We start from the raw sequence: 24,755 nt of genomic DNA, 5'->3' as shown, positions 1-24,755 counted from the left end.
ATAGGTCCACCTAGGTCACATGTTTATGTTATATGTCTGGCCCTATAGGTATTTGAGTTCAGACAGGTATGTATACAGTTACAGTTATTTCAAATGCACCCACACCTGGTTATCTAACTTGTATGTGGGCCATGGAGTAGTGTGAGAGAATTAGTAAACTTACCCATTGCTGCCATCATCCATTTGTTAGCAAGTAGCGGGAAGCTTGTGTTAGTCTGTAATTGAAACTGAATTAACTAATTTGTACCTAAATGTCTCTTTTAGTCTGCTGTTACAGATTAGTTATTATAATGGCCACAATTTTTGTAGTGTTTGAATATATTAAAGTATAAAACTAAATTTAGACTTTATCACCTATATGGAAAATTAGTATTTGTGTCTTACTGGAATTCCTTAGTGGTATGTAAGGTATGAATTTAAATGAACTATTTATTTAGAAGTTATCATATATTTGATTGCCTATTGCTTTTCATAGTTAAAAGCTAATAATAAAATAATAATCCCTGTTTCTAAAGAAAAAATTTAGATAGAATATCATGATTTGTCACACTTTTTTTAGTGTCTTTTTTTTTTTATCTTAACAGACTTTGCTTCGCCCTCTTCAAGCTTTATGCTCTTTCCAGCTTCAGCATGGTGCTCAAATTCGCCTCAGCAAGGAACACCTTCTGAAAAATGGATTATATCCTAAGCCGATGCCAAAGAACAAACGCAAACTCAGGAAAATGGAACTATTAATGAACAGCATTAAAATTTAGTACAGTTGTTCTTATGGTGCTAGTTTTGTTGTCTTCAGCTGACAGTAATGAGTTAACTTTTTATACATTTTAAGTCTGTGGGTTTTTGCCTAAAGAATGAGAGTTACATACTAAACTTACCCAGAAGAAGAAAGTAATCCAAATAGCCAAAAAACAAACAAACAAAATTCAGTGATTCAGTGAAAAGCAAGATTTCGTACTGTATTTGTTTTTAAAATGTGCCTCTAATACATTTTTTCAAGTCAGCAATTTGAAATGTGATTGGTTGTTGAGCTGGGTTAGAAGTACTTATTAATAAAAGGGAATGGAAGGAAATTGATGTGCCTGACTGGTTCAGTATTGTTTCTGTTAGTGTTTATAGATAATTAGGTGTAGACCTATAATAGAGGATAATCTTGCACATGAACTTTATAGTTTGAAATAAGTAACAAAAGAAAATAATAATCAAGTAATTTAGGTTGAATTTATTTATTTCATAAATAAGTATTCTTTAGGGACTAAAATTGAATTCAGCCAATGTGATTTAAGTGTGCGATTAATTGCCCATATTTTTAAAGTTAAAATTTAATTAGAAAAAGTATATTCACTGTCTAACATTATTTTCAGGTGTACAACATAATGATTTGGTATTTGTGTACATTGCAAAATGATCACTACAATAAGTCTAGTTAAAATCTGTCATCTTACATAATTAGAACAAATTTTTTTCTTGTGATGAGAAGTTTTAAGATATACTCCCTTAGCAACTTTAAAATATACAATACAGTATTACTAACTCTAGTCACCATGCTGTATATTACATTCCCATGACTTACTTGTTTAAAAACGGCCCTTTTGACCCTCTTCACCCATTTCACTCCCACCCTCACCTCCACCCCTGCCTCTGGTAAACACCAGTCTATTTTCTTTATCTTAGAGCTTGTCTGTCTATAAGCTTTTTTTTTTTTCCCCAGATTCCACATTTAAGTGATACCATTTCTTTGTCCAACTTACTTCACTTAGCATAATGCCCTAAAGGTCCATCCATGTTGTTGCAAATGGCAAGATTTCATTATTTTTTTATGGATGAATAATACTCCTTTATATATATATATATATGTGTGTGTGCGTGCATGTGTGTATCACATTTTCTTTATCCATTCATCCATTGATGGGATGCTTAGGTTGTTTCCATATCTTGGCTGTTGTAAATAATGCTGTAATGAACATGGTGGTGCAGATATCTTTTCGAGTTAGTGTTTTCTTTGGATAAATACCCAGAAGTGGAGTCACTGGATCATATGGTAATTCTGTTTTCAATTTTTGAGGAACCTCCATGCTGCCTTCCATAGTGGCTGCATCAATTTATATTCCCACCAGCAGTGCACAAGGGTTCCCTTTTCTCCACATCCTTGCCAGCATTTGTTATTTATTGTCTTTTTGATGACAGCCATTCTGACAGGTGTGAGGTGGTGACTCATTTTGGTTTTGATTTGCATTTCCCTGATGATTAGTGATGCTGAGCATCTTCTCATGTACCTGTTGGCCATCTATATGTCTTCTTTGGAAATATGTCTATTCAGATCGTCTGCCCATTTTTAAATTGGATTGTTTGTTTTTTTGATATTTAATTGTAATAGTTCTTTATATATTTTGGATAGTAACCCCTTATTAGATATATGATTTGCAAATATTTTCTCTCATTAAGTAGGATGCTTTTTCATTTTGTTGGTGGTTTCCTTTGCTGTGCAGAAGTTCTTCAGTTTGATGTACTCCCACTTGTTTATTTTTGCATTTATTGCCTGCCTTTGCTTCTGGTGTCAGATTCAAAAAAGCATTTGCCAAGACCTATGTCATAGAGCTTACTGCTTATGTTTTCTTCTGGGAGTTTTACGGTTTTAGGTCTTACATTTTAGTTCTTAAATCCATTTTGAGTTGATCTTTGTGTATGGTGTAAGATAGTGGTCCAGTTTCCTTCTTTTGCGTGTGGCTACATGTGGCTGTTCAGTTTTCCCAACATCATTTATTGAAGAGACTGTCTTTTCTCCATTGTATATTCTTGCCTCCTTTGTGGTAGATTAGTTGACCATATAAGTGTGGGTTTGTTTCTTGGCTCTCTGTTTGTTTCATTGATCTATGTGTCTGTTTTTGTGCTAGTACCATACTGTTTGATTATTGTAGCTTTGTAATATAGTTTGAAATCAGGAAGCATGATACCTCCAGCTTTGTTCTTCTTTCTCAAGATTGCTTTGGCTATTCATGGTCTTTTTTGGTTTCATACACATTTTAGGATTATTTGTTCTATTTCTGTAAAAAATGCTATTGGAATTTTGATAGATATAGCATTGAATCTGTAGATTGCCTTTGATAGAGCCCTAATTTTTAAAGAGGTGTATGTAATTTTGAAATAGCACACATTTTCATTTGTATGCAATCTGGATACGTTTAGATTTCTCAGTATTCATTGAACAAGTTTATTCACTGTGATAAACTACTTATATTGAAGTTTTCATATGGAAATAACTGTAGAATATAAGACAGCTATAATTTTGAGAACAAATATAAATATTTTTAGTGGACAAAAACTTTCAATTTGAGAGAATAAATTTTTTCCACTCCCTTGGGAAAATATTTAAGGAGATTTCTATATAGAATAAGAGACATACATGTAGTATATATTTATATCTAACTTACATCTACTGCAGTTATGTACACATTTCAGCAAGAAGAGGGGACTTCGTATTTTCTTTATTTATGACTTCTAGAATTTCCTGTATGTAGTTTTAAATTGTAAGGAAAAACTAAACATTAGATTTAAAAGTAAGCTTTATACACACACACACACACACACATAACACACACACATTTAATTTTTTCTAGTATACAGAGCTTTTTTAGTCACTTACTCTCTTTAAGCATTTTTAAATACATTTTAAAAACTATTATTATTAATATTTTTAGTTACTAAAATTTTTCAAAATGTGTAGTATTATGTGAGGATTTAACTTAATCTGGTTTTTAAAAGTCGTTACTTTTTTATTATATTAGTTGACTTTTAACTTCAGATGCTTTGTATCTGGTTGAGTTGCCTGGATTAATTCTAGGTTTTGTGGATTTGTAGCTGTAGAGTATACATATAGGCTTTACATGTATACTCTACACTTTGATGTGGGGTAGATTGTTTTGTGAATTGTTATTTAAACCATGTAACTCAGAGAGTATTCCTTTATATATAAGGTGACCATGTGTTTAGTCAGCCTTTTTGTGGTGTGTTAAAAAATCACTGTGTAATGAGTGATGTTATTTTGAGAATTTTATGCACATGTGAGTATAAAGGGTTGAGAACTACAGTATATGAAACAAGTCACAGTGCTTGGAAACTTTCTATAGCTTGGATTATAAGATTTCTCATGTGGAACATGAGAGTTACATTAAGAAAAATTATTTTCCTCCACTTTAAGACTCCAAACCAACTTTTCTTAGCTGTGACCATTACAGTGTTACGGTCTTCTCCCTAAGATTTTGGAAGGAGCAAGTTCCTCACCACCACCACTGTTAGTGAATTATGTAGAAGAGCACTTCTGTATAGCTGTCTTCATCACATATCCCCATTTATTGCCCTAAATTGCCTGTTTAAAAATGTGGTCATGCTAATAGAGAATCCTTTCCGTTGAATGATACTGAATTTCAGGAAGGTAAGTTGTTGATCATGGATACAACTTCATTGGTGTAGGAGTAAATGTTATTGATGCTCTAAGTAAAAAATAAGCTTTGACTTAGTGAACTCAAAAGTTTTATATAACTGGATTTTTGCTATGTAGATTTATTCCTTGAAAATAAGTATGAGTGGATATTTTTATAGATAAGTAGACTGTGTTTTAGATGTAATGAAACTTTGCATCTAATTCTGTCCTATAGCATAGAATAAATCACTGCCCCTTAATTTTTCCAATCTAAATTTTTATTTACTGGCTTTGCTTAGCATATCCTCCCTCCTTTCTCTTTTTTTCAGCTTTATGGAGGTATCATTGACAAATAAAATTTTAAGATATTTAAAGTGTACAACATGATGATTTGATATACATTGTGAAAGGTTTCTTCCCTATGAAGTAATTAACACATCCATCACTTCACATATTTACTTTTTTTTTGGTGATAACATTTAAGTTCTCTTAGCACATTTCAGTTATACAATTCAGTGTTAATCAACAATAGTCACCATATCCTCCCTCCTTTCTTTTCACACTTGCTTCTTCTTTCCTAGGCTCTTCCTCTCCCTCTCTCATTCCCCTCATTGTCCTCTATCCTTTTCTACTATCCTTAGCCTGTATGCTAGTTTGTAGAAAAATTTTTTACAAATTACTCATGTATTCTTACATAAGTATTTTTCTTTACAAAAGATCCTGTAGTAGTCTTAATAGATTATAATTTTATATTTAAAATTTGTGCAGGAAATCAGTGCTCCATGACTTACTCTGTGCAGATGACTTGGCTCCTTTAGTCTATTTAAAAAAACATATTAGACAAACAAGTAATTGTTTATTAGTCTTTAATAATTGTTCACTTGAACTAACAACATAAGAATTATTTTTTAAAGAAATTTTTTAGTGTAAGGAATTAAAAAAACTGAAATAGATGGCCTTTGAATAAGAAATTATAATTTACTGTTATTGTTATTTAAAAGTATATTAAGGAATTAAGGCATTAAAACATTTTAGAAAGTACAACTGCCTCAAGATTATTTTCACAGATGTACTCTTCATTGATTTTGTATGCTAAAAGCATTTATCCATTTCTGTCTCTAAATATGTTATTTACAAGGTAAAAAATCTCTTATTATATTTTTGGTATATATTTAATTTTATGGGAAACATAATTGATATGAAAAAGGCAGTGATTTACAATGTGAAAAAATCATCAGATTTTATAAATCTGAGGTTTTTTTGGCTTTATTAAATAATTTTATATCTAAAGTTGCTTCTTTCTTAATAGAATCAATGAAGAAACAGTTAAAAATGTATATAAAAAACCTTGATTTTGGATCTAAAATGTAAGCTTCCCTTTTCACGTCTCTGGATTATCTACAATTATAGAAATGAAACCAACGTTTTAACATCATATTTAATAGTTATCGTTTAGTTACTCTCAGAACTCTTGCAAATTCAAATTCTATGGGGCAGACAATGACAGACAGATACTTTTACCCATGGCATATAGTTTTCTATAAAAGAAAAATATCCAGTTAGTGAATAAGGGAAAAGGAAAGATTAGTAGAAATAATGAGTATCTTTCAGGCAAAATACATTAACAAATTGGCTCTTCCTTTAATTCATAAAGTGTTCATTCAGTAGGTTAAAGTAGGGAAAACGGATTATGATGTCACTTTTTCTTATTTTAATTTAATTGGAGTATAGTTGATTTACAATGTATTAGTTTCAGATGTACAGCAAAGTGATTCAGTTATACATATACATCTATTTATTCTTTTTCGGATTCTTTTATAGGTTATCACACAATATTGAGTAGAGTTCCCTGTGCTATACAGTAGATCCTTGTTGGTTATCTATCTTATATATAGTAGTGTGTGACATGTTCATCCCAAGCTCCTGATTTATCCCTCTCCACCCACCGCATTTCCCCTTTGGTAACTATAAGTTTGTTTTTGATATCTGTAAGTCTGTTTCTGTTTTGTAAATAAGTTCATTTGTATCAGTTTTTAATTTAGATTCCACATACGAGTGATATCATATGATATTTGTCTTTCTCTGACTTACTTCACTTAGCATGATAATCTCTGGGTCCATCCATGTTGCTGCAAATGACATTATTTCATTCTTTTTTATGGCTGGGTAATATTCCATTGTATATGTGTACAACATCTTTATCCATTCCTCTGTTGATGGATATTTAGGTAGCTTCCATGTCTTTGCTATTGTAAATAGTGCTGCAGTGAACATTGGGGTGCATGTATCTTTTCAAATTATGGTTTTCTGCAGATACATGCCCAGGAGTGGGATTGCTGAATGATATGGTAGTTTTTTTAAGTTTTTAAAGGAACATCCATACTGTTCTTCATAGTGGTTGTACCATTTTACATTCCCTCCAACAGTGTAGGATGGTTCCCTTTTCTCCACACCTTCTCCAGCATTTATTGTTTGTAGACTTTTAGATCATGGTTATTCTGACCAGTATGAGGTGAAACCTCATTGTAGTTTTGATTTGTATTTCTCTAATAATTAGTGTTGTTGAGCATCTTTTCATGTGCCTTTTGGCCATCTGTATGTCTTCTTTGGAGAAATTGGACTTCTTTCTCATCTTTGCAAGATCTTACTATGATTCTGTCCAGGAAACAAAATTATGTCCCTTCCTTTCTTCTAATATCTATGAGCAGATTCAACATATAAAGCAAGGCTTCTGATTTCTTGATCTGAAAGCTACCTTTTTGATAAAGGACTCCTGCATTCTGGCAATTAAATAGTTAACTTATTCATATCTTTGGATGGTTTTATTTGCTCATAAAGGTCCTGGAAACTTCTGGATGGAAAAGAATTTGGTAAATTCAATAATGTCAGTATACCAATGTAAATGATCTCCTTTATTTTCAGATCATTGGTGATGAGAAGTATAGATTAAATGGGGATTGTAGGCCTGGGATTAGGCCATTGAATTTTTTTTTTGGCCACACCGCGTGGCTTGTGGGATCTTAGTTCCCCGACCAGGGATCGAACCTGGGCTGGGCCCTTGGCAGTGAGAGTGCGGAGTCCTAACCACTGGACCGCCAGGGAATTTATGATGTCACTTTTTGATTTTTAATTTATGCGAATTGATTTCATTACTTTTAAGAGTACCGGTCTTCTTTTTAGCTTAAAATTTATTAATGTCTATGTTTACGGGGTATAGTAATAGTTTTTACTTAGAACTAAATATTTGTGATTTGTAATATCTAATATTCAGTAAATTATTAATACAATATTAAACTTAATTTCCATTTTAAAAGAAATAGTTAAATTACTAATGACTTAATAGTTACTTTGTATAATGCTTCTACTAATTTTTGTTGGTAAGTTATTTGAATTATTTTAAAAAATAGAATTGTTATGTTTTATTTTTGTGGTGATTCTCAATAACATTATTATTAAAATATAAATATTTAATTTGAAATATATGAATCATTCCTAGTATTTAGCATCAAAGGACAAAGTCTGTTAGGTAATATATCTCTCCATGCATCTACCATTATTTTGGATAATTGGACATGATGTTACTAGTGAAATAGGCTTGGGTATCCATAAAATACCAGGTTTCAGTATTGTAGTAAAAGTGTCTGTGAGGTCTTTTATGTCTATTAGTAGATAGATCTTGGTCTACTTAGTGTTTCTCAGTGATCAGTCCAATAAACCATTTATTTGGTAGATATTTTTATTTAGCTCTTAGTATGTGTCAGGCACTATTTTAGGTACTAGAGAATACAGTGATGTTGAAGACAGAATCCCTGTATCCAAGAACTTGAAGTTTGATGGTTGGAGACAGATGTAATAAAATAATTTCAGGTATTGATAACTGTTATGGGAAAGGGTCCTGTAGCAGAGTATGAGAGTCCAGTCATAGTAGTTGGGAAAGGCCTTGTTGGAAGAGGTGACTTTTCAGTTTTGTGCTAAATGATGAGAAGGATGCAGCACATAAATAATCTTAAGGAGTTTTTCAGAGAAATAGTAGTTCAGAGGGATCAAAGGACAGGAATTTTTTTTTCCAGATACGTGATATTAAGGATAGCTGTCTGGGTTGATTGGTAGACTTGCTGAAGAAAAAATTTGACATGTTTTTTATCTGATTGTATTTTTTCAGTGAAGAAAGTGGTAATCAACTAAGTATGAAGGGGAATATTGAGATATGTTTATGGAGAGAGAGGACATGAAGTATTTATCTGGAGAGTGGGTTTACTGGGGCAAGGACTAGTATTGTTTGGCATTGTTGTGTGCCCCTTTCAGATATATGGGTATAAATTTGAAGCAGATCTGTTTAGCATGCTTATGTGAGTTGTGTATGTGGGCATGCTCCACATTCTGTTGTGGTGCCTAGTCCTAGAGTAAGCAGATAATTGGATTGGGGTGCTGTTCAATGAGCACAAGAGAAGGAGAGAGGGTAAGGGATTGGGGTACTGTGTAATAATACTAGACCGTAGAATCTGGACTGATAAGGAGAGAAGGGCATCTGGACCATGGATAGTGAAAAATTGGTATGGTCATTGGTTGAGAATCTTAATGAGGTCATAGAATTATTGGAATGGGTATTCTAGATAAATAAGCTGGAAGGTGAGGGTCAGAGAACAGGAAGTTTGAAATTGAGATTTCAAACGTGGTACAGTTATTACTGATAACAGTTTCCAATGTGTGACGTTAGAAATGATGCTAAAGTTTGGTAGAGGACTAGATGTTTAGAGCTAGGTAAAGAATCAAGAGGCTGTGGAATTGGATGGCCAAGTTTTGGGGTGTGGAAGTCCCCAAGAATAATAAGAGTAATGGTGGAAAGTAGGTGCTGAATTCATCAGCGAATGAGGGGAAGTGACCGGGAGTTAATAGATAATGCCAACAAGGAGGGTAAGGGGTAGTAGAGTCTGGCAGTGCATATCAGAGGTGCCAGAGGTTTTTAATGAAGAAGGAGGAAAGACCAAGTGAGTTGGATGGAAAGTGACAATGGCCATCAAAGAGAACTATACTGTTGCCAGGCTCTGAGGTATGAGGGATATGAGAGGAAAAGCAGCCTCTGCTTGGGAGAGCCACAGGGGAAGCAATGTCCTCATTTATATAATAAATGGCTCACAAAACTTGGAGAAACATTTTACTTACTAGATTACCAGTTTATTATTAAAGGCTGGAACTCAAGAATAGCCAGATGGAAGAGATTGCATAGGGCAAGGTATGTGGGAAGGGTCTTGGAGCTTCCATGTCCTCTCTAGGCTCGTCACTGTCCCTGAATCTCCATGTTTTCACCAACCTGGAAGGTCTCTGAACGCTGTCCTTTTGGATTTTTACGGAAGCTTCATTATATAGGTATGATTGATTAAATCAATGACCATTGGCTATTGATTCAGCCTCCAGCCCTCTGCTCTCCATGGTCTTTCTAATTATGGCTCATTTCACTTAGAGTTATGACCTCCAGAATCATCCATGTTGTTGCAAATGGCAGAATTTCCTTTTTTAAAACCACTGAATAATATTCCATTTTATGTACACCACATTTTCTTTACCCATTCATCCATTGAAGGACATTTAGGTTATTACCATATTTTGGCTATTGTGAATAATCCTGCAGTAACATGGGGGGACTGAAATTTCCAACCCTCCGGTCATGTGGTTGGTTCTCCTGGCAACAAGCCCCCATCCTCAGGTGCTTTCCAAAAGTCACCCTGTTAACATAAACTCAGGTGTGTTTGAAAGGGGGTTGTTATGAACGTCAAGACACCTTTATTGCTCTTATCACTTAGGAAATTCCAAGGGGTTTAGGAGCTCTGTGCCAGAAATGGGGAAGAAGAAATATATATTTCTTGTTATAAATCACAGTATCACAGTTTGTAAGGATGGGAAGAGTAGAAAATGGGATTATTAGAGATGCCTAATGGTGAGTCTATAGGATGATAGATAATCTGGGAAGTTCGTATTTCTTTTTCTAAAATTTTTAAATTAAAAAAAATTTTTTTACTCAAACAGGGGAAGTTTGTATTTCTAATTGAAATGACTGGACATGTAAAGTATGATGGGATTCATCCTGAGGTCAGAACATGCAGTAAATCTTTAAATCCTAAAAATGATTTTTTATCATTATAGAGGGATAATTGACAAATATAATTGTATATATTTAAAGTGTACAATACAATGTGATGATTTGATATACATATACATTGTAAAATGATTACCAAGATCGAGATAATTAACATATCCATCACCTCACATAGTTTACGTCGGTAACTCTTTTGTGTGTGTATGTGGTGAGAATGCTTAGGATCTAATGTACAACATAGTGACTTGATATTTGCGTATACTGCAAAATTATCACCACAGTAAGTCTAGTTAATAGCCATAACCATACATAGTTACAATTTTTTTGCTTGTTATGAGAACTTTTAAGATTTACTTTCTTAGTGACTTTCAAATATACAAATATTATTAACCATAGTCACCATGCTATATATTAGACCCTCAGAACTTATTCTTCTTATAACTGAAAATTTGTACCCATTGCCCTATATCACCTTATTTCCCCCTACCCCTAGCCCCTAGCAACCACCATTCTATGTTCCAATGAAATCAGCTTTTTTTTTTTTTTTAAGATTCCACACGTAAGTGATACTATTTAGTATTTGTCTTTCTCTTTCTGGCTTATTTTACTTAGCATAGTGCCCTTCAGATACATCCATGTTGTTGCAAATGGCAGGATTTACTTCTTTTTTATGGCTGAATAATACTCCATTGTGATGTGTGTGTGTAACATTTTCTTTTATCTGTTGATCCACTGAAGTATTTTTAGGTGGTTTTCATATCTTGGCTATTGTGAAAGATGCTGCAACAACATGGGGGTGCAGATTTCTCTTAAAGATTCTGATCTCACTTCCTTCAGATAAATATCCAGAAGTGGGATTGCTGGATCATATGGTGGTTCTATTTTTTATTTTTTGAGGAAGCTCCATAATGTTTTCCATAGTGGCTGTACCATTTTACATTCTTACCTGCAGTGTATAAGGGTTCCCTTTTCTCAACATTCTTGACAACATTTGTTACCTCTTGTGTTCTTGATGATAGCTATTCTAATAGGTATGAGGTGCTATCTCATTGTGGTTTTTAAAATTTTTTATTTTTTTATTGACGTATAATTGGTTTATCATGTTGTGTTAATTTCAGGTGTACAGCACAGTGATTCAATTATATATATATGTATGCGTGTATATATATATGTATATCTTTTTTCAGATTATTTTCCATTATAGGTTATTACAAAATACTGAGTATAGCTCACCGTGCTACATAGTAGGTCTTTATTGGTGATCTGTTTTATATATAGTAGTGTGTATATGTTAATCCCAACCTCCTAATTTATCCCTCCCCCCACTTTCCCCTTTGGTAACCATAAGTTTGTTTTCTATGTGAGTCTGTTTCTGTTTTGTAAATAAGTTAATATGTTTTTTGTTGTTGTTGTTTTAGATTCTACATATAAGCGATATCATATGATACTTGTCTTCCTCTGTCTGGCTTACTTCACTCAGTATGACAATCTCTAGGTCCATCCATGTTGCTGCAAATGGCATTATTTCATTCTTTTTTATTTCTGAGTAATATTCGTTTTTATATATACACTACATCTTCTATATCCATTTATCTATTGATGGACATTTAGGTTGCTTCCATGTCTTGGCTTTTGTAAATAGTGCTGCAGTAAACATTGGGGAGCATGTATCTTTTCAAATTATAGTTTTCTCTGGATATATGCCCAGGAGTGGGATTGCAGGATCATATGTTAATTCTATTTTTAGTTTTTTAAGGAACTTCCATAGTGTCCTCCATAGTGACTGCATAATTATGGGTTTGATTTTCATTTCTCTGATGATTAGTGATGATTAGTGGAGTAAGACCCAACTGTAAACATTTTATAAGATGCACCAGACACTTTAAATGTAAAGATAAGGTTAAAGACAAAAGAATGGAAAGAGATATACCATGCAGACCTTGACTTTTTTCATTTTCTAATCCATTTTATTTATCATTCATTCAACATGTATATGTTTATCATCTAGTAGGTGTCAGGCACTGTCTTTACTACAATATTGTATGTAAAAAAATCTAGCTATTTGGATTTTCCATTATTTTGAAGTTTAGATAGGAAAATTTGAAAGTGGTAGGGCACTTTCATATAAATGTTCGTTCCTAAAAAGTTCTTGTTCTTAAAAGAAAAAAGCCAACTCGCTCATCCCGACTGTCCAGTTAATTCTTTTTGCGGTTATAAATGTCTACCAGAAAAAAAAAAATAGAATACTTTTAACCACAGTGGTAGGCATCAGTAGTCTTTAGTAAATACTTTAATCCTCTCTGGATCTTTATAAGGAAGGATATAACAACAGTAATATTTTATATATACTTGTTTGATTCAAATAGTTGTTTCAATCCTTGTGATCTAGTCATTAATTCTTTAATTTATTACTTTAGAAACCATGTTGCATCTACTTCCTTTTTGAATGGGGAATGGAATCTGATTTTTCCCCTTGAGCCCGGGATGTTATTCTCAACATGTGGTGAATCCCTATCAGAAATGAATAAAAGCTTCATTAGATGTTTCTTATAAAGAAAATTAATTTTCTTTTCTTAACCTACTTCACTTTATTATCATCAGAATATAATGCAGAAAAACTATTGTAATATATGTTGACAGGGCCTTCCTGCAGAGAGGATGTTCTAGTTGACTTGCTGATTTCTACAGGAAAATGCCTTGCCTAGTGCATAATTCAGGTAAGATAGTAGCAAGGGATTGGACTGACCAACAATTTCAGTGAGGAAATCATGTTGAAAGCAAAATATTCCATGTAAAATGTATGATATTCTTAATGCTCATATTTAATATTTAATGAATCCAGCCCTGAAGGATAGTCTTTGAAACACAAGTTCAGCTACCTGATTGGTATTTCTGTATGCCACAATTAGAGCTGTCAAAACAATCTTTTTAAAAATAGAACCAGAAAGAGCTTGAGTGCTTGTTGTCTGGAGTTGTACTAGCATTACTTGATGTGAATGCAGAGTTTCCACAAAAGATGAGGCTAAAAAAATACTTTCTGATTATAAGTACAGCACTACCCATAACATGCACCAAAGGAAGCAATGTATTTTTCAAGGATATGGTGAGATATTTTTATTTAATTATTTAGATATATATGAATAAGCAGGCATAACCAAAAAAAATCTATGAAGAAACATGTAGGTAAACATTTCTGAAATTAACTTATGGAACAAAGAGGCCTCAAATATGTTGTTATAATATGGAATAGAAAATAGGGCAATGTATGAAGAATCCTAAAATAATTGTTCATTAATGGGCATCATACATCTGATAGAACTGCTTTTACTTTATTATCTTAGGACTGCATAGAGCAAATGAAGTAAGGTAATAAATGGCTCATCAATCCCTAATCTTTACTTTTGCAAAACATTTTTTTTAAATGATCAAAATCTGAAATCTGTTTCCTAATTCACAAATAAAATTCTCATTACGCATTGCTAGAAATCCACCAATCAGCCATACAGAATTGCATTATTTTACAAGATACAGTTCTTGCATCAACTTTTTGCTCCTCTTTCAACTTATTTGCCCATATATTTAAAAAAAAATCTAGAAAAGTTCTCTCTCTTTGTATTCTTAGAGTGACTTAGCCTGATATTATTATAAGCCAGGTTCCTGATTGTCAGATTTAAAAATTCTGATAGAAATTCTGTGACAGACTCTGCAGCAGCATCTCAAATATAATGTCAGTGGTGGACCTTCCCACTCATTTTAAGTAGGAAATGAATGATAAAGCCTATACCATAGTATCAGGTGTTCTGCTCTCAAACTGCCTGACTTGCTCAAAAGTCAGGAAGAGCAAAGAGAAACATTGGTCCCTGCAGTACATGAAATTTAAAAATGTGTATGCTGCCTTTTGAAGGAAAGGCTAAATTTGTTGTTTAAGGGTTTTATGCTTAAAGCCTTACTGTTCACTCCCCAGTTAAGTCCCCCTAGACTTTGTATTGTGGTTGTCTCCAGCTGAGTGCTGAAGGTGGGCCAGCTATGGTTGGTCATTGCATTAGAGTGCAGGGAGTCAACTGTACTGAGGAGAACTGTTAGAGTGAAACTCTCAGGACTGGCAGAAGAAGAGCCCTTAAGGGCACTTGGCATTTCCATTATAAACTAGAAGTAGCAGGAAGAGAAAAGGGACACAAGGTTAGTTCAGAGGAGGGGGAGTTCAAGCTCCCTAAATGCTATAGCTGTAGACATCAGTCTTTTTTTTTTTTTTTTAATTATCTGAACGCAAAAATAGAGATTTAATAAAATTTTTTTTAAATTTTATTTTTTTATACAGCAGGTTCTTATTAGTTATCCATTTTATACACATCAGTGTATACATGTCAATCCAATCTCCCAATTCATCACAAAACCACCACCCTCACACACTTCTACTTTCCCCCCTTGGTGCCCATATGTTTGTCCTCTACATCTGTGTCTCAATTTCTGCCCTGCAAACTGGTACATCTGTACCATTTTTCTAGGTTCCACATATATGCGTTAATATGCGATATTTGTTTTTCTCTTTCTGACTTATTTCACTCTGTATGACAGTCTCTAGATTCATCCACGTCTCTACAAATGATCCAATTTCGTTGCTTTTTATGGCTAATAATTGCACTGTATATATGTACCACATCTCCTTTATCCATTTGTCTGTTGATGGGCATTTAGGTTGCTTCCATGACCTAGCTATTGTAAATAGTGCTGCAGGGAACATTGGGGGTGACTGTGTCTTTTTTTTTTTTTACATCTTTATTGGAGTATAGTTGCTTACAATGGTGTGTTAGTTTCTGCTTTATAACAAAGTGAATCAGTTATACATATACATATATCCCCATATCTCTTCTCTATTGCACCTCCTTCCCTCCTGCCCTCCATATCCCACCCCTCTAGGTGGTCAAAAAGCACCAAGCTGATCTCCCTGTGCTATGCGGCTGCTTCCCAGTAGCTATCTGTTTTACATTTGGTACTGTATATATGTCCACGCCAGTCTGTCACTTTGTCCCAGCTTACCCTTCCCCCTCCCCTTATCCCCAAGTCCATTCTCTAGTAGGTCTGCAACTTTATTCCCATCTTGCTCCTAGGCCATTCATGACCATTTTTTGTTTGTTTTTTAGCTTCCATATATATGTGTTAGCATACGGTATTTGTTTTTCTCTTTCTGAACTTACTTCACTCTGTATGACACACTCCAGGTCCATCCACCTCACTACAAATAACTCAATTTCGTTTCTTTTTATGGCTGAGTAATATTCCATTGTATAGATGTGCCACATCTTCTTTATCCATTCATCCGATGATGGACACTTAGGTTGCTTCCATGTCCTGGCTATTGTAAGTAGAGCTGCAATGAACATTCTGGTACATGACTCTTTATGAATTGTGGTTTTCTCAGGGTATATGCCCAGTAATAGGATTTCTGGGTCATATCGTAGTTCTATTTTTAGTTTTTTAAGGAACCTCCATACTGTTCTCCATAGTGGCTGTATCAATTTACATTCCCACCAACAGTGCAAGAGGGTTCCCTTTTCTCCCCATCCTGTCAAGCATTTATTGTTTCTAGAGTTTTTGATGATGGCAATGCTGACTGGTGTGAGATGATACCTCATTGTAGTTTTGATTTACATTTCTCTAATGATTAATGATGTTGAGCATCCTTTCATGTGTTTGTTGGCAATCTGTATATCTTCTTTGCAGAAATTTCTATTTAGTTCTTCTGCCCATTTTTGGATTGGGTTGTTTGTTTTTTTGTTATTGAGCTGCATGAGCTACTTGTAAATTTTGGAGATTAATCCTTTGTCAGTTGCTTCATCCGCAAATACTTTCTCCCATTCTGAGGGTTGTCTTTTCATCTTGTTTATGGTTTCCTTTGCTGTGCAAAAGCTTTTAAGTTTCTTTAGGTCCCATTTGTTTATTTCTGTTTTTATTTCCATTTCTCTAGGAGGTGGGTCAAAAAGGATCTTGCTGTGATTTATGTCACAGAGTGTTCTGCCTATGTTTTCCTCTAAGAGTTTGATAGTGTCTGACCTTACATTTAGGTGTTTAATCCATTTGGAGTTGATTTTTGTATATGGTGTTAGGGAGTGTTCTAATTTCATTCTTTTACATGTACCTGTCCAGTTTTCCCAGCACCGCTTATTGAAGAGGCTGTCTTTTCTCCATTGTATATTCTTGCCTCCTTTATCAAAGATAAGGTAACCATGTGGGCGTGGGTTTATCTCTGGGCTTTCTATCCTGCTCCATTGATCTATATTTCTGTTTTTGTGCCAGTACCATACTGTCTTGATTACTGTAGCTTTGTAGTATAGTCTGAAGTCCGGGAGCCTGATTCCTCCAGCTCCGTTTTTCTTTCTCAAGATTGCTTTGGCACTTCGGGGTCTTTTGTGTTTCCATACAAATTGTGAAATTTTTTGTTCTAGTTCTGTGAAAAATGCCATTGGTAGTTTGATAGGGATTGCATTAAATTTGTAGATTGCTTTGGGTAGAATAGTCATTTTCACAATGTTGATTCTTCCAATCCAAGAACATGGTATATCTCTCCATCTATTTGTATCACCTTTAATTTCTTTCATCAGTGTCTTATAGATTTCTGCATACATGTCTTTTGTCTCCTTAAGTAGGTTTATTCCTAGGTATTTTATTCTTTCTGTTGCAATGGTAAATGGGAGTGTTATCTTAATTTCACTTTCAGATTTTTCATCATTCGTGTATAGGAATGCCAGAGATTTCTGTGCATTAATTTTGTATCCTGCTACTTTACCAAATTCATTGATTAGCTCTAGTAGTTTTCTGGTAGAATCTTTAGGATTCTTTATGTATAGTAGCATGTCATCTGTAAACAGTGACAGTTTTACTTCTTTTCTGATTTGGATTCCTTTTATTTCTTTTTCGTCTCTGACTGCTGTGGCTAACACTTCCAAAACTATGTTGAATAATAGTGGTGAGAGTGGGCAACCTTGTCTTGTCCTGGTCTTAGTGGAAATGGTTTCAGTTTTTTACCATTGAGGATGATGTTGGCTGTGGGTTTGTCATATATGGCCTTCATTATGTTGAGGTAAGTTCCCTGTATGCCTACTTTCTGAAGCATTCTTATCATAAATGGGTGTTGAATTTTGTCAGAAGCTTTCTCTGCATCTATTGAGATGATCATATGGTTTTTCTCCTTCAATTTGTTAATATGGTGTATCACATTGATTGATTTGCATATGTTGAAGAATGCTTGCATTCCTGGGGTAAACCCCACTTGATCATGGTGTATGATCCTTTTAATATGCTGTTGGATTCTGTTTGCTAGTATTTTGTTGAGGATTTTTGCATCTATGTTCATCAGTGATATTGGCCTGTAGTTTCCTTTCTTTGTGACATCCTTGTCTCATTTTGGTATCAGGGTGATGGTGGCCTTGTAGAATGAGTTTGGGAGTTTCCTCCCTCTGCTATATTTTGGAAGAGTTTGAGAAGGATAGGTGTTAGCTCCTCTCTAAATGTTTCATAGAATTCGCCTGTGAAGCCATCTGGTCCTGGGCTTTTGTTTGTTGGAAGATTTTTAATCACAGTTTCAATTTCAGTGCTTGTGATTGGTCTGCTCATATTTTATATTCCTTCCTGCTTCAGTCTCGGAAGGTTGTGAATTTCTAAGAATTTGTCCATTTCTTCCAGGTTGTCCATTTTATTGGCATAGAGTTGCTTGTAGTAATCTCTCATGATCCTTTGTATTTCTGCAGTGTCAGTTGTTACTTCTCCTTTTTCATTTCGAATTCTGTTGATTTCAGTCTTCCTTTTTTCTTGATGAGTCTGGCTAATGGTTTATCAATTTTGTTTATCTTCTCAAAGAACTAGCTTTTAGTTTTATTGATCTTTGCTATTGTTTCCTTCATTTATTTTTCATTTATTTCTGATCTGATCTTTATGATTTCTTTCCTTCTGCTAACTTTGGGGTTTTTTTGTTCTTCTTTCTCTAATTGCTTTATGTGTAAGGTTAGGTTGTTTATTTCAGATGTTTCTTGTTTCTTTTCTTTCTTTCTTTTTTTTTTTTTTTTGCATTATGCGGGCCTCTCACTGTTGTGGCCTCTCCCATTGCAGAGCACAGGCTCTGGACGCGCAGGCTCAGCAGCCATGGCTCACGGCCTAGCCGCTTCGCGGCATGTGGGATCTTCCCGGACTGGGGCATGAACCTGTGTCCCCTGCATTGGCAGGTGGACTCTCAACCACTGCGCCACCAGGGAAGCCCCTGTTTCTTGTTTCTTAAGGTTGGATTGTGTTGCTGTAAATTTCCCTCTTAGAACTGCTTTTGCTGCAACCTATAGGTTTTCGGTCGTTGTGTTTTCATTGTCATTTGTTTCTAGGTAATTTTTGATTTCCTCAGTGATTTCTTGGTTATTAAGTAGTGTATTGTTTAGCCTCCATTTGTTGGTATTTTTTACAGATTTTTTTCCTGTAATTGATATTTAGTGTCATAGCATTGTGGTTGGAAAAGATACTTGATACAATTTCAATTTTCTTAAATTTACCAAGGCTTGATTTGTGACCCAAGGTATGATCTATCATGGAGATTGTTCCATGAGCACTTGAGAAGAAAGTGTATTCTGTTATTTTTTAATGGAATGTCCTATAAATATCAATTATGTCCATCATGTTTAATGTATCATTTAAAGCTTATGTTTCCTTATTTATTATCATGTTGTGTGATCTGTCCATTGGTGAAAGTGGGGTGTTAAAGTCCCCTACTCTGATTATGTTACTGTTGATTTCCCCATTTATGGCTGTTAATATTTGCCTTATGTATTGCGGTGCTCCTATGTTGGGTGCATAAATATTTACAATTGTTATATCTTCTTGGGTTGATCCCTTGATCATTATGTACTGTCCTTCTTTGTTCCTTGTAATAGTCTTTATTTTAAAGTCCATTTTGTCTGATATGAGAATTGCTACTCCAGCTTTCTTCTGATTTCTATTTGCATGGAATATCTTTTTCCATCCCCTCACTTTCAGTCTGTATGTGTCTCTAGGTCTGAAGTGGGTCTCTTGTAGACATCATATATACGGGTCTTGTTTTTGTATCCATTCAGCCAGTCTATGTCTTTTGGTTGGAGCATTTAATCCATTTAAGTTTAAGGTAATTATCCATATGTATGTTCCTATTACCATTTTCTCAATTGTTTTGGGTTTGTTATTGTAGGTCTTTTCCTTCTCTTGTTTTTCCTGCCTACAGAAGTTCCTTTAGCATTTGTTTTAAGGCTGGTTTGGTGGTGCTGAATTCTCTCAGCTTTTGCTTGCCTGCAAAGGTTTTAATTTCTCCATCAAATCTGAATGAGATCCTTGCTGGGTAGAGTAATCTTGGTTGTAGGTTTTTCCCCTTCCTCACTTTAAATATGTCCTGCCCCTCTCTTCTGGCTTGCCGAATTTCTGCTGAAAGATCAGCTGTTAACCTTATGGGGATTCCATTGTGTGTTATTTGTTCTTTTTCCCTTGCTGCTTTTAATACTTTTTCTTTGTATTTAAGTTTTGATAGTTTGATAAATATGTGTCTTGGCGTGTGTCTCCTTGGATTTATCCTGTATGGGACTCTCTGTGCTTCCTGGACTTGACTAACTATTTGCTTTCCCATATTAGGGAAGTTTTCAACTATACTGTCTTCAAATATTTTCTCAGTCCCTTTCTTTTTCTCTTCTTCTCCTGTGACCCCTATAATTCAAATGTTGGTGCATTTAGTGTTGTCCCAGAGGTCTCTGAGACAGTCCTCAATTCTTTTCATTCTTTTTTCTTTATTCTGCACTGCAGTAGTTATTTCCACTCTTTTATCTTCCAGGTCACTTATCCATTCTTCTGCCTCAGTTATTCTGCTATTGATCCCTTCTAGAGAATTTTTAATTTCATTTATTGTGTTGTTCATCCCTTTGTTTGCTCTTTAGTTCTTCTAGGTCCTTGTTAAACGTTTCTTGTATTTTCTCCATTCTATTTCCAAGATTTTATATCATCTTTACTGTCATTATTCTGAATTCTTTTTCAGGTAGACTGCCTATTTCCTCCTCATTTGCTAAGTCTGGTGGGTTTTTATCTTGCTCCTTCATCTGCTGTGTGTTTCTCTGTCTTCTCATTTTGCTTAACTTACTGTGTTTGGGGTCTCCTTTTTGTAGGCTGCAGGTTCGTAGTTTCCGTTATTTTTGGTATCTGTCCCCAGTGGCTAAGTTTGGTTCAGTGGGTTGTGTAGGCTTCCTGGTGTAAGGGACTAGTGCCTGTGTTCTGGTGGATGAGGCTGGATCTTGTCTTTCTGGTGGTCAGGTCCACGTCTGGTGGTGTGTTTTGGGGTGTCTGTGGACTTATTATGATTTTAGGCAGCCTCTGTGCTAATGGGTGGGATTTTGTTCCTCTCTTGCTAGTTGTTTGGCATAGGGTGTCCTGCACTGTAGCTTGCTGGTCGTTGAGTGGAACTGGGTATTGGCTTTGAGAGGGGGATCTCTGGGAGATTTTCTCCGTTTGATATTACGTGGAGTTGGGAGGTCTCTTTTGGACCAGTGTCCTGAACTTGGCTCTCCCAGCTCAGAGGCACAGCCCTGATGCCTGGCTGGAGCCCCAAGAGCCTGCCATCCACACGGCTCAGAATAAAAGGGAGAAAAAGAAGAAAGAAAGAAAGAGGAAAATAAAATAAAAAGTTATTAACATAATTATCAAAAAATTTTTAAGTAAAAAAGAAAGGAAGAAAGAAAGAAAGGAAAGGAGAGGAGAGAGCAACCAAACCAAAAAACAAATCCACCAATGATAACAAGAGCTAAAAACTATACTAAAAAAAAAAAAAAAACATGGACAGCCCGAACCCTAGGTCAAATGGTAAGAGCAAAGCGATACACAGAAAATCACACACAGAAGCATACACATACAGTCTCACAAAAAGAGAAAAAGGGAAAAAAAAATATATATATCGTTGCTCCCAATGTCCACCTCCTCAATTTGGGATGATTCGTTGTCTTTTCAGGTATTCCACAGATGCAGGGTACATCAAGTTGACTGTGGAGATTTAATCCGCTGCTCCTGAGGCTGCTGGGAGAGATTTCCCTTTCTCTTCTTTGTTCACACAGCTCCTGGGGTTCAGCTTTGGATTTGGCCCTGCCTTTGCATGTAGGTCGCCTGAGGGCATCTGTTCCTGCTCAGACAGGACAGGGTTAAAAAGCAGCTGATTATGGGGCTCTGGCTCACTCAGGCTTGGGGGAGGAAATGGTACGGAGTGCGGAGCGATCCTGCCGTGGCAGAGCCTGGCATGATGTTGCACGAGCCTGAGGCGCACTATTCATTTTCCCGGGGACGTTGTCCCTGGATCACGGGACCCTGGCAGTGGCAGGCTGCACAGGCTCCCAGGAGGGGAGGTGTGGATAGTGACCTGTGCTCACACACAGGCTTCTTGGTGGGTGCAGGAGCAGCCTTAGCGTCTCATGCCCGTCTCTGGGGTCTGCGCTGATAGCCGCAGCTAGCGCCCGTGTCTGGAGCTCCATTAAGCAGTGCTCTTAATCCCTCTCCTCGCGCACCAGCAAAGAAAGAGACAAGAAGAAGTCTCTTGCCTCTTCGGCAGCTCCGGACTTTTTCCTGGACTTCCTCCCAGCTAGCTGTGGTGCACTAGCCCCCTTCAGGTTGTGTTCACGCAGCCAACCCCAGTCCTCTCCCTGCGATCCGTTCTAGGAAGCCGGAGCCTCAGCTCCCATCCCCCACACGTCCCTGCGGGTGAGCAGACAAGCCCCTCTGGCTGGTGAGTGCTGGTGGGTACAGATCCTCTGTGCAGGAATCTCTCCGCTGTGCCCTCTGCACCCCTGTTGCTGTGCTCTCCTCCATGCCTCCGAAGCTTCCCGCCCTCCGCCACCTGCAGTCTCCGCCCGCGAAGGGGCTTCCTAGTGTGTGGAAACCTTTCCTCCTTCACAGCTCCCTCCCACTGGTGCTAGTCCCTTTCCTATTCTTTTGTCTCTGTTTTTTCTTTTTTCTTTTGGCCTACCCAGGTACGTGGGGACTTTCTTGCCTTTTGGGAGGTCTGAGGTCTTCTGCCAGCCTTCAGTAGGTTTTCTGTAGGCGTTGTACCACATGTAGGTGTATTTCTGATGTATCTGTGAGGAGAAAGGTGTTCTGCATGCCTTGCTCTTCCGCCATCTTGAAGCTTGCCTTGCATGTGACTTTTTTTTTTTTTTTTTTTTTTTTTTTTTTGAGGTGCGTGGGCCTCTCACGGTTATGGCCTCTCCTGTTGCGGAACACAGGCTCCAGACGCGCAGACTCAGCAGCCATGGCTCATGGGCCCAGCCTCTCCGCGGCATGTGGGATCTTCCCAGACCGGGGCACAAACCTGTGTCCCCTGCATCGGCAGGCAGTCGCTCAACCACTGCGCCACCAGGGAAGCCCACATGTGTCTTTTTGAATTATGGATTTCTCTGGGTATAAGCCCAGTGGTGGGATTGCTGGGTCATGTGGTAATTCTATTTTTAGTTTTTTAAGGAACCTCCATACTGTTCTCCATGGTAGCTGTATCAATTTACATTCCCACCAACAGTGCAAGATGGTTCCCTTTTCTCCACACCCTTTCCAGCATTTGTTGTTTGTAGATTTTGTGATAATGGCCATTCTGACTGGTGTGAGGTGATACCTCATTGTAGTTTTGATTTACATTTCTCTAATAATTAGTGATGTTGAGCAGCTTTTCATGTGCTTCTTGGCCATCTGTCCGTCCTCTTTGGAGAAGTGTCTATTTAGGTCTTCTGCCTATTTTTGGATTGGGTTGTTTGTTTTCTTAATATTGAGTAGCATGGGCTCTTTATATATTTTGGAGATTAATCCTTTGTCTGTTGATTCGCTTGCAAATATTTTCTCCCATTCTGAGGGTTGTATTTTGGTCTTGTTTGTAGTTTCCTTGGCTTTGTAAAAGCTTTTAAGTTTCATTAGGTCCCATTTGTTTGTTTTTATTTCCATTACTCTAGGAGGTGGATCAAAAAATACCTTGCTGTGTGATTTATGTCAAAGAGTGTTCTTCCTATGTTTTCCTCTAAGACTTTTATAGTGTTTGGTCTTACATTTAGGTCTCTAATCCATTTTGAGTTTATTTTTGTATATGGTGTTAGGGGGTGTTCTAATTTCATTCTTTTACATGTAGCTGTCCTGTTTGCCCAGGACCACTTATTTAAGACACTGCCTTTTCTCCATTGTATATCCTTGCCTCCTTTGTCATAGATTAGTTGACCATAGGTGCATGGGTTTATCTCTGGGCTTTCTACCCAGTTCCATTGATCTGTATGTCTGTTTTTGTGCCAGTACCATATTGTCTTGATTACTGTAGCTTTGTAGTATAGGCTGAAGTCAGGGCGTCTGATTCCTCCAGCTCCGTTTTCTTCCCTCAAGACTGCTTTGGCTATTCAGGGTCTTTTGTGTCTCCATACATATTTTAAGATTTTTTCTTCTCGTTCTGTAATATGATAGGGATTGCACTGAATCTGTAGATTGCTTTTGGTAGTAGAGTCATTTTCACGATACTGATTCTTTCCATCTGAGAAATGGTATATCTCTCCATCTGTTGGTATCGTATTTAATTTCTTTTAACAGTGTCTTATACTTTTCTGCATTCAGGTCTTTTGTCTCCCTAGGTAGGTTTTTTCCTAGGTATTTTATTCTTTTTTTGGCAATTGTAAATGCAAGTGTTTCCTTAATTTCTCTTTCAGATTTTTCATCATTAGTGTATAGGAATGCAAGAGATTTCTGTGCATTAAGTTTGTATCCTGCAACTTTACCAGATTCATTGATTGGCTCTAGTAGTTTTCTAGTGGCATCTTTAGGATTCTCAATGTATTGTATCAAGTCATCTGCGAACAGTGACAGCTTTACTTCTTCTTTTCCGATTTGGATTCCTTTTATTTCTTTATCGTCTCTGATTGCCATGGCTAGGACTTCCACAAGTATGTTGAATAATAGTGATGAGAGTGGACATCCTTGTCTTGTTCCTGATCTTAGAGGAAATGCTTTCAGTTTTTCACCATTGAGAATGATGTTTGCTGTGGGTTTGTCATATATGGCCTTTATTATGTTGAGGAAAGTTCCCTCTATGCCCACTTTCTGGAGCGTTTTTATCATAAATGGTATTGAATTTTGTCAAAAGCATTTTCGGCGTCTGTTGAGATGATCATATGGTTTTTATTCTTCAATTTGTTCATATGGTGTATCACATTCCGTGATTTGCATATATTGAAGAATCCTTGCATCCCT

At 36.1% G+C, this 24,755-nt stretch overlaps 1 protein-coding gene across 2 annotated transcripts in view; it reads left to right on the top strand.

Annotated features, from left to right (window-relative positions):
* The window catches only part of DTWD2 (DTW motif tRNA-uridine aminocarboxypropyltransferase 2), a 120,778-nt gene extending 96,586 nt beyond the window's left edge, over positions 1-24,192 (top strand). For both annotated transcript variants that reach the window (XM_089909199.1, XM_089909200.1), the window contains one exon: positions 585-24,192. In XM_089909199.1, coding sequence (XP_089765325.1) covers positions 585-755 — 171 coding nt within the window. In that variant the 3' untranslated portion in view covers positions 756-24,192. The remainder of the gene's footprint in view (positions 1-584) is intronic.
* The last annotated feature ends 563 nt before the right edge of the window (positions 24,193-24,755 follow it).

This window comes from Delphinapterus leucas, chromosome 3 (genome assembly GCF_059928025.1).
Source record: "Delphinapterus leucas isolate spDelLeu-1000000601 "Yukka" chromosome 3, BTC_Dleu_Yukka2, whole genome shotgun sequence".
In the NCBI taxonomy this organism is placed as follows: Eukaryota; Metazoa; Chordata; class Mammalia; order Artiodactyla; family Monodontidae; genus Delphinapterus; species Delphinapterus leucas.
This window is presented reverse-complemented; position numbering and strand designations above follow the sequence as displayed.